Raw genomic sequence first — 12,735 nt, 5'->3', positions numbered from 1 at the left:
CCCGTTCAGCATGCTGCTCCATTTGGGGTGGTGCTGATGGTGCTGCTGCTGCATCTCTTTGGCGGCTGTTGAATAAAGAGAAACAAAGGGCCAATGAATATCTTGATATTCCATGGCCCTAGTTTGGAGGAATGGGGGATTTGATAATTACCGTCTCTCATCTGCTGCTGGCCTCCCCTCCTCAGCATGTTCTATTTGCTGCTCCATTTGGGGTGGTGGTGGTGCTGATGGTGCTGCAGTGGTCTCCTGCCTTCTCCTGCTTCGCTTGGTTGCTTTCTTGGGTGGCATGTTGGGTGTGGCTGTGGGTCCCACTGTCTTGCTTTTATATATGTCTTGTGGGCAGAGCTACTGAGCATGCTCAGACCAAAAAACCGGATCCGGCGCATTGCGGCGCTCATAGGCTTTCATTGTGTGAAAAAGCCGGACGCGCCGGATCCGGAGTGTCCGGCTTTTTCGCCGGAGACAAAAAACGTTACAGTAGACGTTTTTTCCAGACGCCGGATCGCGACACATTGCGACACATTGCCGGATCCGGCGAAAACCGGATGAAACGCATGGCCATCCGGCGCAAATGCAAGTCAATGGGGGTGAAACCGGATCCGGCATTGCATTTCGCCGGATCCGGTTTCTGTCAAAAGCGCCGGATCGCGCCTGACGGCGAAAACCTGATGTGTGAAAGAGGCCTAACAGGTGTGATGCAGATGGGTGTAGACACACTGCTCCAAGAGCTGGCCTTACCCTGGAGGGGCGAAACTAAGCAACTACCTGGTTTTCGCTAGAACCTCTGGTGAGGATAGGCTTGGCCGCAGGTAGTCGCCAGGTGTCACTACAGGGCAGTACCCAGACCTGCAGCAGCTGACCCATGGGTCATTGCAGGTATACAGAGTACAGGAGGGCAAGACAAAGGCATACGATCCGGGGTCGGGGCAGGCAGCACGAGTTCATTATACAAGGTGGGGTCAGGATAGATGACTAGCCAAGCCTGGTCGATAACAGAGGAGACTAATCTGTGGTACACCTTGGCAGGAAGCTAGAGGCAAATGCAACTAAAACCTAACCTCAAGCAAAGGTGAAGAGGGAGGAGCTGCCTAATATATACCTTGCCTGGCAGGGGATTGGCTGGGGAGGACACAACAGGGTTAAATTTCTGCAGGATCTGGCTGTGCTTCCATATAGCCAGGTGTAGACAGCAGGGATATGCTGATATGCAAAGTTGGACGTGCTGGATAAGGACTCAGCACAGCGGTTTGACACAGGGAGGAGCAGAGCAGCGAACGCAGTGAGTTACTGAGGTGCTAAGAAGTTGTGAGAGACCCTGGTGTGACAATAGAGACTCTAACATAGGTGTGAACTTAGACTAAGGCTATGAGAATGTATTCATGTAAAGTAATGTCAGCAATAGCTTAATTTTTATTCATCACTGATTATTTGGTATTTAAAGAGGGTCTGTCACTTACCGTTAATTTTAATTTTTTACTTGAGACGATGTTCTCCTATGTCTGGTATTGTTTCTTTTTTTGTTCCTGACATATGGGGCCCCTCTTCTCTGTATATAAATCTAGTCTTTTTAGTTAACTGGGCCTAATCATCAAGAATATTCTCATAAAGAAGAATTGAGGATCATGCCCACTTGGATAAAAACATAAAAAGAGGAGAGGGTCAAATCTCATAAATGGAGAAGCACAGGAACAAATGAAAAACAACACTAGACTCAGAGAAGGAGCAGCTTTTACATCAGGTAAAAAAATACATATTTTTGAGAAGTGACAATACCTCTTGAATACGAAGCTCTTACTTCTAGCTTTTCCTTAAAATTAATCTGTGTGTGGAGCCCCATTAACCACACAAGAGTTACACTAATGCCGTGCGGAGCATTGTTACATGGAAAATAAAGGAAATATGTCAGTAGACAGACCTTATAGAGGACTAGAGAGAGTCACCACTTTACCAAAAGGAAACCAGATTTCTCTCAATACTTTGCTTCTGTATGACTTGTGAATTGTTCTGTTGACTTTCTTCTCACTAAACATCTTGTCATTCACAAATATAGTAGATTGGGAATCAAAGAAGGTGAGCCCAAGACAGGACTGCTAGCCCTTCAGCTGATGGCACAGAAGGCTTCTTGTGACGACATAGACTCATCTGTAAGAAACAGATTATTTATACACATGAAATATCACCTTCACAAAGAAAAAGAAAACATAGGTACGATAACGATCTGACATGGATGAGTCCTGTATATCTGGTAGTGACCAATAAATACAGAATATGGTATGGCTGATAGAGTGTGATGAGCCCTGTTATTACTTATGTGTCACGCTGATCGCATCTAATTGTTCAATGACAACTACAAATGAAAATAATACAAAGGGAAGAGGAGTAGACACATCACAATTTCTCACATGATTATTGCATTTATTTAAAGGAACAAATACATTTCCTATATTCTGATCAGCAATATGAAAAATTTACTGTCCCACTAAATGTAGTAATCAGCCGCACTACAGTTAGGAGCAAAGCAACAAATTTGTACTCATGCTATATGTGTTAGCCCTTAAAAATAATAAAAAAAATTAAAGCAATCTTGTCATCATGTTAAAAATAGAGGCATGTATGTAAAGGGGCATTAGTGCTGAATAAATCCTTATATTTCTTGTAGAAATCTGTTTTGCTGGTTTAGAGAAATCCATGGTAGAAATTGTATGCTAATGGGCCACAAAAGCATTGGGAGGGCTCTGTACTTACACATCTCCGGCCTCTCTCTATTCTCCATCCGCCGTCTGCCTTTTGTCTCTGATAGGTTACTGATACATGAGTTACCTGGAGACAGGAGGAAGGCGGAGGGTGGGAAGTAGAGCGAGGCTGGAGATATGTAAGGGCAGTCGGTGGGCTCTGTACTCACATATCTCCAACCACTGCCAACCTCCTGTCTCTGACTGATAGGTCACTGAAATATGAGTGACCTGAAGGAGGTAGGCAGGTAGTGGTTGGAGAGTATAGAGACGCCGGAGATATGTACGGACAGAGCCCACCTACTGCCCTTACAGATCTCCTGCCTCACTCTACTCTCCATCCTCTGCCTTCCTCCTGTCTCTGACTGATAGGTCACTGAAATATGAGTGACCTGAAGGAGGTAGGCAGGTAGTGGTTGGAGAGTAGAGAGACGCCGGAGATATGTACGGACAGAGCCCACCTACTGCCCTTACATATCTCCTGCCTCACTCTACTCTCCATCCTCCGCCTTCCTCCTGTCTCCAGGTTACTCATGTTTCAGTGACCTATCGGTCAGAGGCAGGAGGTAGGCAGTGGTTTGAGAATAGAGAGAGAGGCATTAGATATGCAACTACAGAGCCATCGCTCTTCTCTTGTGGTCCATTAGCAGACAATTTCAACTGTGGATTTTTCTAAAAGAAGCAAAACAGATTTCTACAAGAAATGTAAGGATTTATTCAGCATTAAAGCACCTGTACATACGTGCTATTAGTTTGGGGAATAAGAACTTGATGACAGGATGTAAATGTCACAATGCACATGAGGTAGATGTTGGCTGAATTTGCTGATGTTGGTGGAAGCCGTCAACCATCTAATGTGTAGGGGTGGGCATCAGAATTGGGCATTTGGAATTCAATCGCCCAATCCTTTTGTTATTGGCAGATAATTCAAGCAGCACTTCTCATAGAGCATTCATCCATGCCCTTGTTACTGCAGCTTTCCTCACAGACTTCACAGCTCTCCAGTCCATATAATGGCTGTTGGTTGAGGACCAAGTGACCAGACCTGTCCATCAGTCCCCTCCAATAGAAAAGCTGTTTTGTAATGTGAGGCTTTCAAATTGACAGGACTGGTCACATGTTCCTCCACCAGTAGCCATTTTATGGACTGGAGAGCTGTGAAGTCTGTGAGGAAAGCTGCACAAGCAAGGGAAGAAGGAGACCCTGCCATAGCTATATAATCGTAAGAGCTACTGTACAAACTCATGTCCACAGCACATCTGATAAAATAAAGAGATCCGTTACTTTATTCTGCAGCAGCAATAGACAGTGTTGTGCAGAGGTTATAGAAGGTAGACGGTGCAAAATTTGTAATGAAACCCAAATGCTAAAATAATTTTGAGGCGCAGTTGCATGCATTTAAGCAAAGAAATAAAATTGTCCTCAAAGGTGGACAACGCCTTTAAGTAGAAACTTTTCCCCCACTTTGGTACTCGCATAAGACCATTAGGAGGTTGCCAACTTCATCATTATACTGCAGTGAAAATTTAAATTTCAACATATTGTGCAAGCAATCAATTGCTTGCAGGTTCATGTCTCGTAAAGTGACTAAAAATATCTAAAAAAAAATAAAAAATAAAAATTTAAAAAAATGAAAGTTTAAATCAACCCCCTTTAGGCTAAGTGCACACGTAGCAGAAAATTTCTGCTCAAAAACCTGACTCCCTTCCCAGAAACCGCACCTTTTTTGTCTTCACGTTTTCGCGCTTTTTTTTGCGCGTTTTTGATGCGTTTTTTTCTGGCGCGTTTTCAAAACGCATTGAACTAGCCAGAAACGCAGGAAAAAACGCGAAATTAATGAGCATGCTGCGTTTTTTACCGCGATGCGTTTTTTTCGCGGTAAAAAACGCATCAATGTGCACAAAAAGTGCTAAATGCTTAGAAATGAATGGGAAGCATCTTTTTCGTGTTTTTCCCGCAGATTTTTTGTCAAATCCGCTGGAAAAACCGCGAAAAAAACGCTGTGTGTGAACACAGCCTTAACCAATCCAAGAAATAGGAATATTTAGTATTACCATCTGTTCTATCAAAATATATAATTATTTAATCAATATTGTAAACAGTATAAAGAAAAATAAATTAAAGAATATCTGTCAGCAAGTTTTTGCTATGTAATCTGAGGACAGCATATGGTAGGGATGGTAGGGGTTAAAACACAGATTTCAATGATCTGTCAAAAGTCAGGCTGTGTGCTGTTGTTTACTTACAATGAAGGTTTTATCACCTGGTGATTATAATTGTCCAGAACTAGAGCAGTCTGTGAGCACTAGTCCTACTCCGCCCCCTCCTGTGATAGGCAGCTCACTGTTTATACACAATGTAAATACAGAGCCTAGTTCAGGCGGGGTTAGCTTTCTCAGCTCTGCTTCATGCTAAATCTAAGAACTCTACTGGCTGCACCCTGTAAACTAAGTGATACATCCTTGGATTCAGGGTCTTTTTGCATATGTTATGCTGCTCTTAGATGAAGTAGCAAAAATCTGCTGACAGATTCCCTTTAATGCCATAATTGCCATCTTCACTCACCAAACATCCAGAAAAAAATGCAATAAAAAGCAAAATGTCATATGTATTCCAAAATGTTACCAATAAAAGCAAGCCTCATACTGCTCCATCAATGGAAAAAAAAAAGTTCTAAGTGTCAGGATTTGTTGGCTCCAATGGGAAGGGTTAATCACAATTATGACTACAAATGATTTTAAGATAGTGATGTTTTTTAACAACCTTTTTGTAACCCTAACTTTATGATGTTTTTCTCTTTATACAGCACTTAATGGCAAACCACTTTCTAACTACTTCCAGTACAGCCTTGGTATTCTGGCAATGTGCGTCAATGGCAAGTTAGTCGACAGGCACGTGGTCCACAAGCTTGTTCTTGCAGAAGAACAAAAGAAACTTGGATATGGAGAAACAATCTCAATAGGTAGAGAGAATGAACTTATGAAATAGATATATATATATATATATAGCATCATTTGGTTCAGTGTACTGGTAATCCAACACAGGCACAACTTAGTATTGAAAAAATAGAAAATTAGCCAGCTCACCAGTGACCGCCTCAGGTGATCGGAACAACCGTGTAGACACAACATGGTCGTCCAAGTAGAAAATGCGAAATGGTTCCAGCTCCTTAAAAAATAATTTCTTTATTGCGTCATTTTATAATTCATGTAGAAAGTGGCATGCTCTCATGTGGACATTGGCCATGGCATATCAAAGGCAACGCGTTTCGATCAAGGAGATCTTTCTCAAGCCATACCTGACACCAATACATATAGATGGAAACCACCAATGATGATGTGTACTGGGGTCACATGATATATTCAAAGGTCATTCATAAATAAAAACATTTACAAATACATGATACACATATAAAAATCACATAGAAAATTAATAATGTGGTATGAGATCATTCCGTTTGTTTAAACCAGCAGGAGATCGGGTGTTTAAATGATATATCCAGAAAGCCTCACGTGTAAGGAGACGCGGTCTGGAGTCTCCGCCACGTGAGGGCATAATCACATGTTCTATACCCTGCACCTGAAAAAATGCCGTGCTGCGAGCATGATGTTCTATAAAATGTTTAGACGCAGCAGAAACGCTGCAATCTTGACTAGTAGTGTTAATTGTATTGTATAGATGTTCTCTAACTCTTATTTTGAGCTTTCTAGAAGTACACCCTCCATATGATAGCTTACAAGCACTACAGTCAATTTTATAGACTACGTTAGTAGAATTTCAGTTTATATTCTGTTTAATTTTAAAATTAACAGGATTGTATACAGATTGAAAATTTTTAGTTACTACTGCATGTTTGCAGGTTTTGCAATTATTTGTCCTGCATTTGAAAAACCCTGAGCAATTTAACCAAGTTTTAGTGGTTGTTTTTACTTTCCAATGAAACAAGGCTAGGAGATATTTTGCTGCCAATAGTGGGTGCTCTATGTGATACTACATTAATTTCTTCTTTTAGAATTTCGGCAAGTTTCTCATCTTCATGAGGAATGGGTAGATATTTAGTCACAATTATTTTAATATTAGAAAACTGAGGGCTATATTGGAAACAAATATACGTTTTTTTCCTCATTTCTTCTTTATGTCCTCTTTTGTAGTTTGGAGGATTAGTTCATTACGGTCCCTTTTCTGGGCTAATTGTTGATCCCTATTAATCATCCAAAATGGATAACTACGATTTGTGAGTTTTTTTGATACATAAGAGAATTCTTCTGTTAGTCACCTCAGCACTACAATTACGTCTAATTCTAGTGAACTCTCCCACCGGAATGGATTTAGTAGTATGCTTGGAATGACTGCTTTTAGCATGCAATATGGCATTGCCGCTGTGATACAGTAAGGGTATGTGCACATGCGGATTCCGCTGCGTTTCCGCAGCGGTTTTGGCCGCTGCGGACCCGCAGCAGTTTTAGCTGCGGTGTACAGTACCATTCAAATGAATGGTAAAAAAAAAACGCTGTGTAGACGTTGCGGAAAAATCCGCGCAGATTTGCTGCGGTTTTGAAACCGCAGAAAGAAGTGACATGTCAATTCTTCGGAATCCGCAGCGGGTTCCTATCTCCACCATTGTGGAGATGGTGAATCCGCAGGACCAAACCGCAGGCAAAACCGCAGATAATCCGCAGGTCTTTTGACCTGCGGTTTATCTGCGGTTTTTGCAAAATCCGTGCGGATTAATCCGCAGCGGATTCCGCAGCGTCTGCACACACCCTAAAGGGTGTTTTACTGGATGAGAGATACATTTCTCCCTGCAGATTAATGTTTGGCTGGGTTTTTCCCTAAAGACAGGACCTGCAATGATGTCATGGTCACGTGATCAGCCCATGTGATGTCTACCTCACCGGTGGGAGGGGTCATGGGCTATGTAATGGAGGTTGGTATTTGGCCCATGCTGAGTGTATGTGGAAGATATACAGTTGTGGCCAAAAGTATTGACACCCCTGCAATTCTGTCAGATAATACGCAGTTTCTTCCTGAAAATAATTGCACACTCAAATTCTTTAGTATTATTATCTTCATTTAATTTGTCTTAAATGAAAAAACACAAAAGAGAATGAAGCAAAAAGCAAAACATTGATCATTTCATACAAAACTCCAAAAATGGGCCAGACAAAAGTATTGGCACCCTCAGCCTAATACTTGGTTGCACAACCTTTAGCCAAAATAACTACCACCAACCGTTTCCGGTAACCTTAATGAACTAATCCTCCAAACTATAAAAGAGGGCTTAAAGAAGAAATGAGGAAAAAAACGTATATTTGTTTCCAATATAGCCCTCAGTTTTCTAATATTAAAATAATTGTGACTAAATATCTACCCATTCCTCATGAAGATGAGAAACTTGCCGAAATTCTAAAAGAAGAAATTAATGTAGTATCACATAGAGCACCCACTATTGGCAGCAAAATATCTCCTAGCCTTGTTTCATTGGAAAGTAAAAACAACCACTAAAACTTGGTTAAATTGCTCAGGGTTTTTCAAATGCAGGACAAATAATTGCAAAACCTGCAAACATGTAGTAGTAACTAATCATTTTCAATCTGTATACAATCCTGTTAATTTTAAAATTAAACAGTATATAAACTGTAATTCTACTAACGAAGTCTATAAAATTGACTGTAGTGCTTGTAAGCTATCATATGGAGGGTGTACTTCTAGAAAGCTCAAAATAAGAGTTAGAGAACATCTATACAATACAATTAACACTACTAGTCAAGATTGTAGCGTTTCTGCTGCGTCTAAACAACATTTTATAGAACATCATGCTCGCAGCACAGCATTTTTTCAGGTGCAGGGTATAGAACATGTGATTATGCCCTCACGTGGAGGAGACTCCAGACGGCGTCTCCTTACACGTGAGGCTTTCTGGATATATCATTTAAACACCCGATCTCCTGCTGGTTTAAACAAACGGAATGATCTCATACCACATTATTAATTTTCTATGTGATTTTTATATGTGTATCATGTATTTGTAAATGTTTTTATTTATGAAGGACCTTTGAATATATCATGTGACCCCAGTACACATCATCATTGATGGTTTCCATCTATATAAGAGGGCCATGTATTGGTGTCAGGTATGGCTTGAGAAAGATCTCCTAGATCGAAATGCGATGCCTTTTGATATGCCATGGCCAATGTCCACATGAGAGCATGCCACTTTCTACATGAATTTTAAAATGACGCAATAAAGAAATTATTTTTTAAGGAGCTGGAACCATTTCGCATTTTCTACAATTTAGTATTGCCCACAGTGTTCTCAAAAGTAAGCTCCCCCTTCTAAGGCCTAAAAAGTTGTAAAGTAAAAAAAAATAATATGGCTATTTCCTCCGTTGGAAAAGTTCTGGTTCATTTTATGGTGGAATTTCTTATTTAATGTCTTTAAGTAGCCTCTATAGTTTATATGAATGGCGTTTATACCGTGTAATCTGTTTGTTGTTGCAGACACAGAAGCCATGGCCGGCATCGCATTGCTGTGTGTAAAGAGACTCAATAACTATCCCCGTGAGCTGGTCCTGCATATAAAAAGTTCTGTTAAAAGCATAAAAGACAAAATTGTTGAATCAGAAAATAAAGACGGGGAACTAGGAAACCTTTACAGCACCCCCCTTGCTGTGCAGGTGAGTCTATAGATATAGGAGTTTTATAGGGACTGTAGGGCAGTTGAGACCAGTGGCGTGCCGCCTATGGAGCCAGTGAGTCTGGGTTGCCCGGTGCCAGCGCTGCTCCTGAGTCCCCCCCGCCCAACATCGTACTATCAGCTATATCGGCATTCTGTATCTGGATGATGATACAGTTGAAAACAGCGATGGGACAGGGAGCCGACAGCTGACTCTCCCTCTCCCATCATTTCCCGTTTTCATCTGAACTCTGTGACGTCTCATGTAGAGGGCGCGATGATGCCATCAGAGCGCCCCCTCTGCCGATTAGTGCAAAGCGGGTGGACCAGCAGGGGAATGGAGAGAGGTGAATATTTATTTTTAAAGCAATCCAATCATTGTGCTCAGTAAACTACAGACAGTGTCAGGTTGGCGCTGATATACTGATTACAATGATACCTGGGTTGATGAAATACATCTTGTGGTTGTTTAATCTTCAGTTGTAATTTTCAGTGAATGAGATTTTCGTGCCTCGAGGCGGCCTGTGGAGGGTCTTCATGTGCTGCTCTGCTTATTTATTCACCTGTATGGCTTATGACAGGTCACTGATCCCTCACTGACCTGCCTCTTGTTTTACATACTGAATATAATATTGATATTACTGTTGATAATATTCTTTATATGTAATATTTTTGATAATACCTATAATATTGTGGCCATTGTGAGGCTTAGAAAAAAAATTTACATCCAGAAAAATGGCGGTCTTTTACCGATAAATACCACTGCGCACGGACTGCAGCAAAATGGCGATGGTGCTTGCGCAGCAGCAACTATCGGCAAGTGATAAATGCTACTGCGCATGTGCCACCGCCATTTTGCTGCAGTCAGATTTTTTTTCCTCCAGCAAAATGGCAGCGGTGTATGCTCAGTAGCATCTATTGCTTGTCAATAGATGGTAGTACGCAAGCACTGCCACGATATTGCTGTGGCCATTTTTTTTTCTTCAACTAAATGGCGTTGCCGATGGCGTTTGAGCAGAAGCATCTATCAGTAAGAGATAGATGCTACTGCGCAGGCGACACTGCTGGTGCCGTTTTTCTGGATGTAAAATTTTTTTTTTTTTTTTAAACTTCACAATGCCCACAATATTATTATAGGTATTATCAGCAATATTACATAACAAGAATATTATCAACAGTAATATCAACAATATTATATGCAGTATGTAAAAAAGGGGGCAGGTCAGTGAGGGATCAGTGACCTGTCATAAGATATAGATTAAACAACAACCACAAGATGATTTCATCAACCAAGGTATCAGCATAATGGCGCCAACCTGACAGTGAATGTAGTTTACTTAGCAAAATACAGCTGACAGGTTCACTTTAATGTGGGGTCCTTAATACTCTATGTAGAAATATATGCTATATTTAGGACTATATAGGGCCCCTAGCTATGTATGTAGGACTATATGGGGCCCATAACAATGTACTGTATGTAGGACTATATGGGGCCAAAAACAATGTATAGAAGACTATATGGGGCCAATAATACTCTATGTAGGACTATATGGGGCCCATAATTCTGTATGGAGGACTATATGGGGCCCATAACAATGTATGTAGGACTATATGTGACCCATAATAAAGTATGGAGGACTATATGGAGCACATAATACTGTACTGAGTACTATATAGGGCTCTTAACTGTATGTAGGACTATATGGGGCCCATAATACTGTATGGAGGACTATATGGTGCCAATAATACTGTATGGAGAGATATGTGAGGCCCATTATACTGTATGTAGCACAATGTGGGACCCAACATACTTTATGGAGATCTATCTGTAGCCCATTATATTGTATGGAGGAATTTTTGGGGCCCATTACACTGTCTGGAGGGTTATGTAGGGACCATTATACGGTGTGTCTGGAGGGTTATGTAGGGACCATTATACGGTGTGGAGAACTATGTGGGAACCATTATACTGTATGCAAGCAATTATACAGTGTGAAGGTTATTTTGGAGTCCATCATGCTGTGTAGGGGCCAGTTTGCTGTTTGGAGGGCTGGGTGGGAGCCATTTTACTATTTGAAGGGCTAGTGGGGGCCATTATACTATGTTACAATGTGGATAGTTATGTAGGGGCCATCATACTGAGTGGAAGGGGGTTATGTATTGGCCATTATACTAGGGCTGTGGTGTCTGAGTTGGTGTCTATTTTGGTGGAGTTGGTATAAAATGGACCGACTCCGAAAATATATAATAAATATAGTTGAATGTAGTATGTACTGTACATTTTTTCATAATGTCTGTTCTGTTCCTGATCTAAGGATCTCGGCGTTTAGTTGAGATTACTCTGTGTGGTACTTTATGTCCATGCTCAGTACAGTAGTGAGGCAGGGCTGTGGAGTCGAGTGAAATCAGAAATTAACTAGTCGTAGGTTTGGCTTACCGACTCCACAGCCCTACATTGTAATGTATGGAGGCCTATTATACTGTATGGAGAGCTGTGTTGTGATTACAGGTGGTACATCATACTGTGCTGGGATCACCACACTTGGCCACTGGAGGGTTGAGGGGGGAGGATGGTATAGTAGGGTCATTATACTGTGTGTGTGAAGGGTAAAGGTGAAGAAGAGAGGTGGAGAATTCATCTTGGGGATATCATACTGTGTTTTTCAGGAGGGGATACTATTGTTGGCATCATACTTTATGGGGGCAATGAAAGGGTAATCTAGGGGGCTTCAATAGGAGATAAATTACTTTGTAAGGGCTGCAAATGTGACGACTCCTGGAGTGGACCCTATGGGTTGTGGCACCAACCCACCTAGGGCGAGCTGACCTAGTGAAGACCACCCCTTATACAGGAAGTGTCAGGGGCAAACCCAAGGGGGTGAGGTACCATGACTGCTGGAACCAGGTGGCCGGCTCACAGGAGACACGAGTAAATGTGTCTAGCAACAGGGAATGTGCAGAGTACAAGAGTGTGCAAAGCGTGGACACAGGGACACGCAGGGTATAGGACAATACAGGACGAGTGTACGGAAGCATGGCGAGAACAGGACAATGCAAGGCGAGTACACGGGAGTGCGCTAGATACAGGGTAGTGCAAGGCGGGTATACGAGAGCACGTATGACATGCATAGACAAGCACGCCCAGGTGCGAGCAAAGCAGGGCGCGTGCAAAGGAGCATGCCTGAGTACAGAGTGTTAGGCGTCAGATTCCTGGCACTGCACAGCGGGAATCCAGAGCCAGACATCCTGCGGTCTCCCATTCTCCTCCGACCGCTCAGACTCCTGCTCAGCAATCTCGGCGAACCAGGCATTCCCCGCAGACTCGTT

The 12,735-nt window shown here is 41.9% G+C and overlaps 1 protein-coding gene across 2 annotated transcripts in view; it reads left to right on the top strand.

The window, feature by feature from the left end:
* TCN2 (transcobalamin 2) overlaps window positions 1-12,735 on the top strand; it is a 65,596-nt gene that overhangs the window by 30,823 nt on the left and 22,038 nt on the right. For both annotated transcript variants that reach the window (XM_073558320.1, XM_073558329.1), the window contains 3 exons: window positions 2,051-2,205; window positions 5,539-5,694; window positions 9,234-9,409. In XM_073558320.1, coding sequence (XP_073414421.1) covers window positions 2,051-2,205; window positions 5,539-5,694; window positions 9,234-9,409 — 487 coding nt within the window. The remainder of the gene's footprint in view (window positions 1-2,050; window positions 2,206-5,538; window positions 5,695-9,233; window positions 9,410-12,735) is intronic.

Source organism: Dendrobates tinctorius, unplaced genomic scaffold, assembly GCF_039654945.1.
Source record: "Dendrobates tinctorius isolate UK_male_01 unplaced genomic scaffold, ASM3965494v1 ptg000003l, whole genome shotgun sequence".
Taxonomy (NCBI): Eukaryota; Metazoa; Chordata; class Amphibia; order Anura; family Dendrobatidae; genus Dendrobates; species Dendrobates tinctorius.
This window is presented reverse-complemented; position numbering and strand designations above follow the sequence as displayed.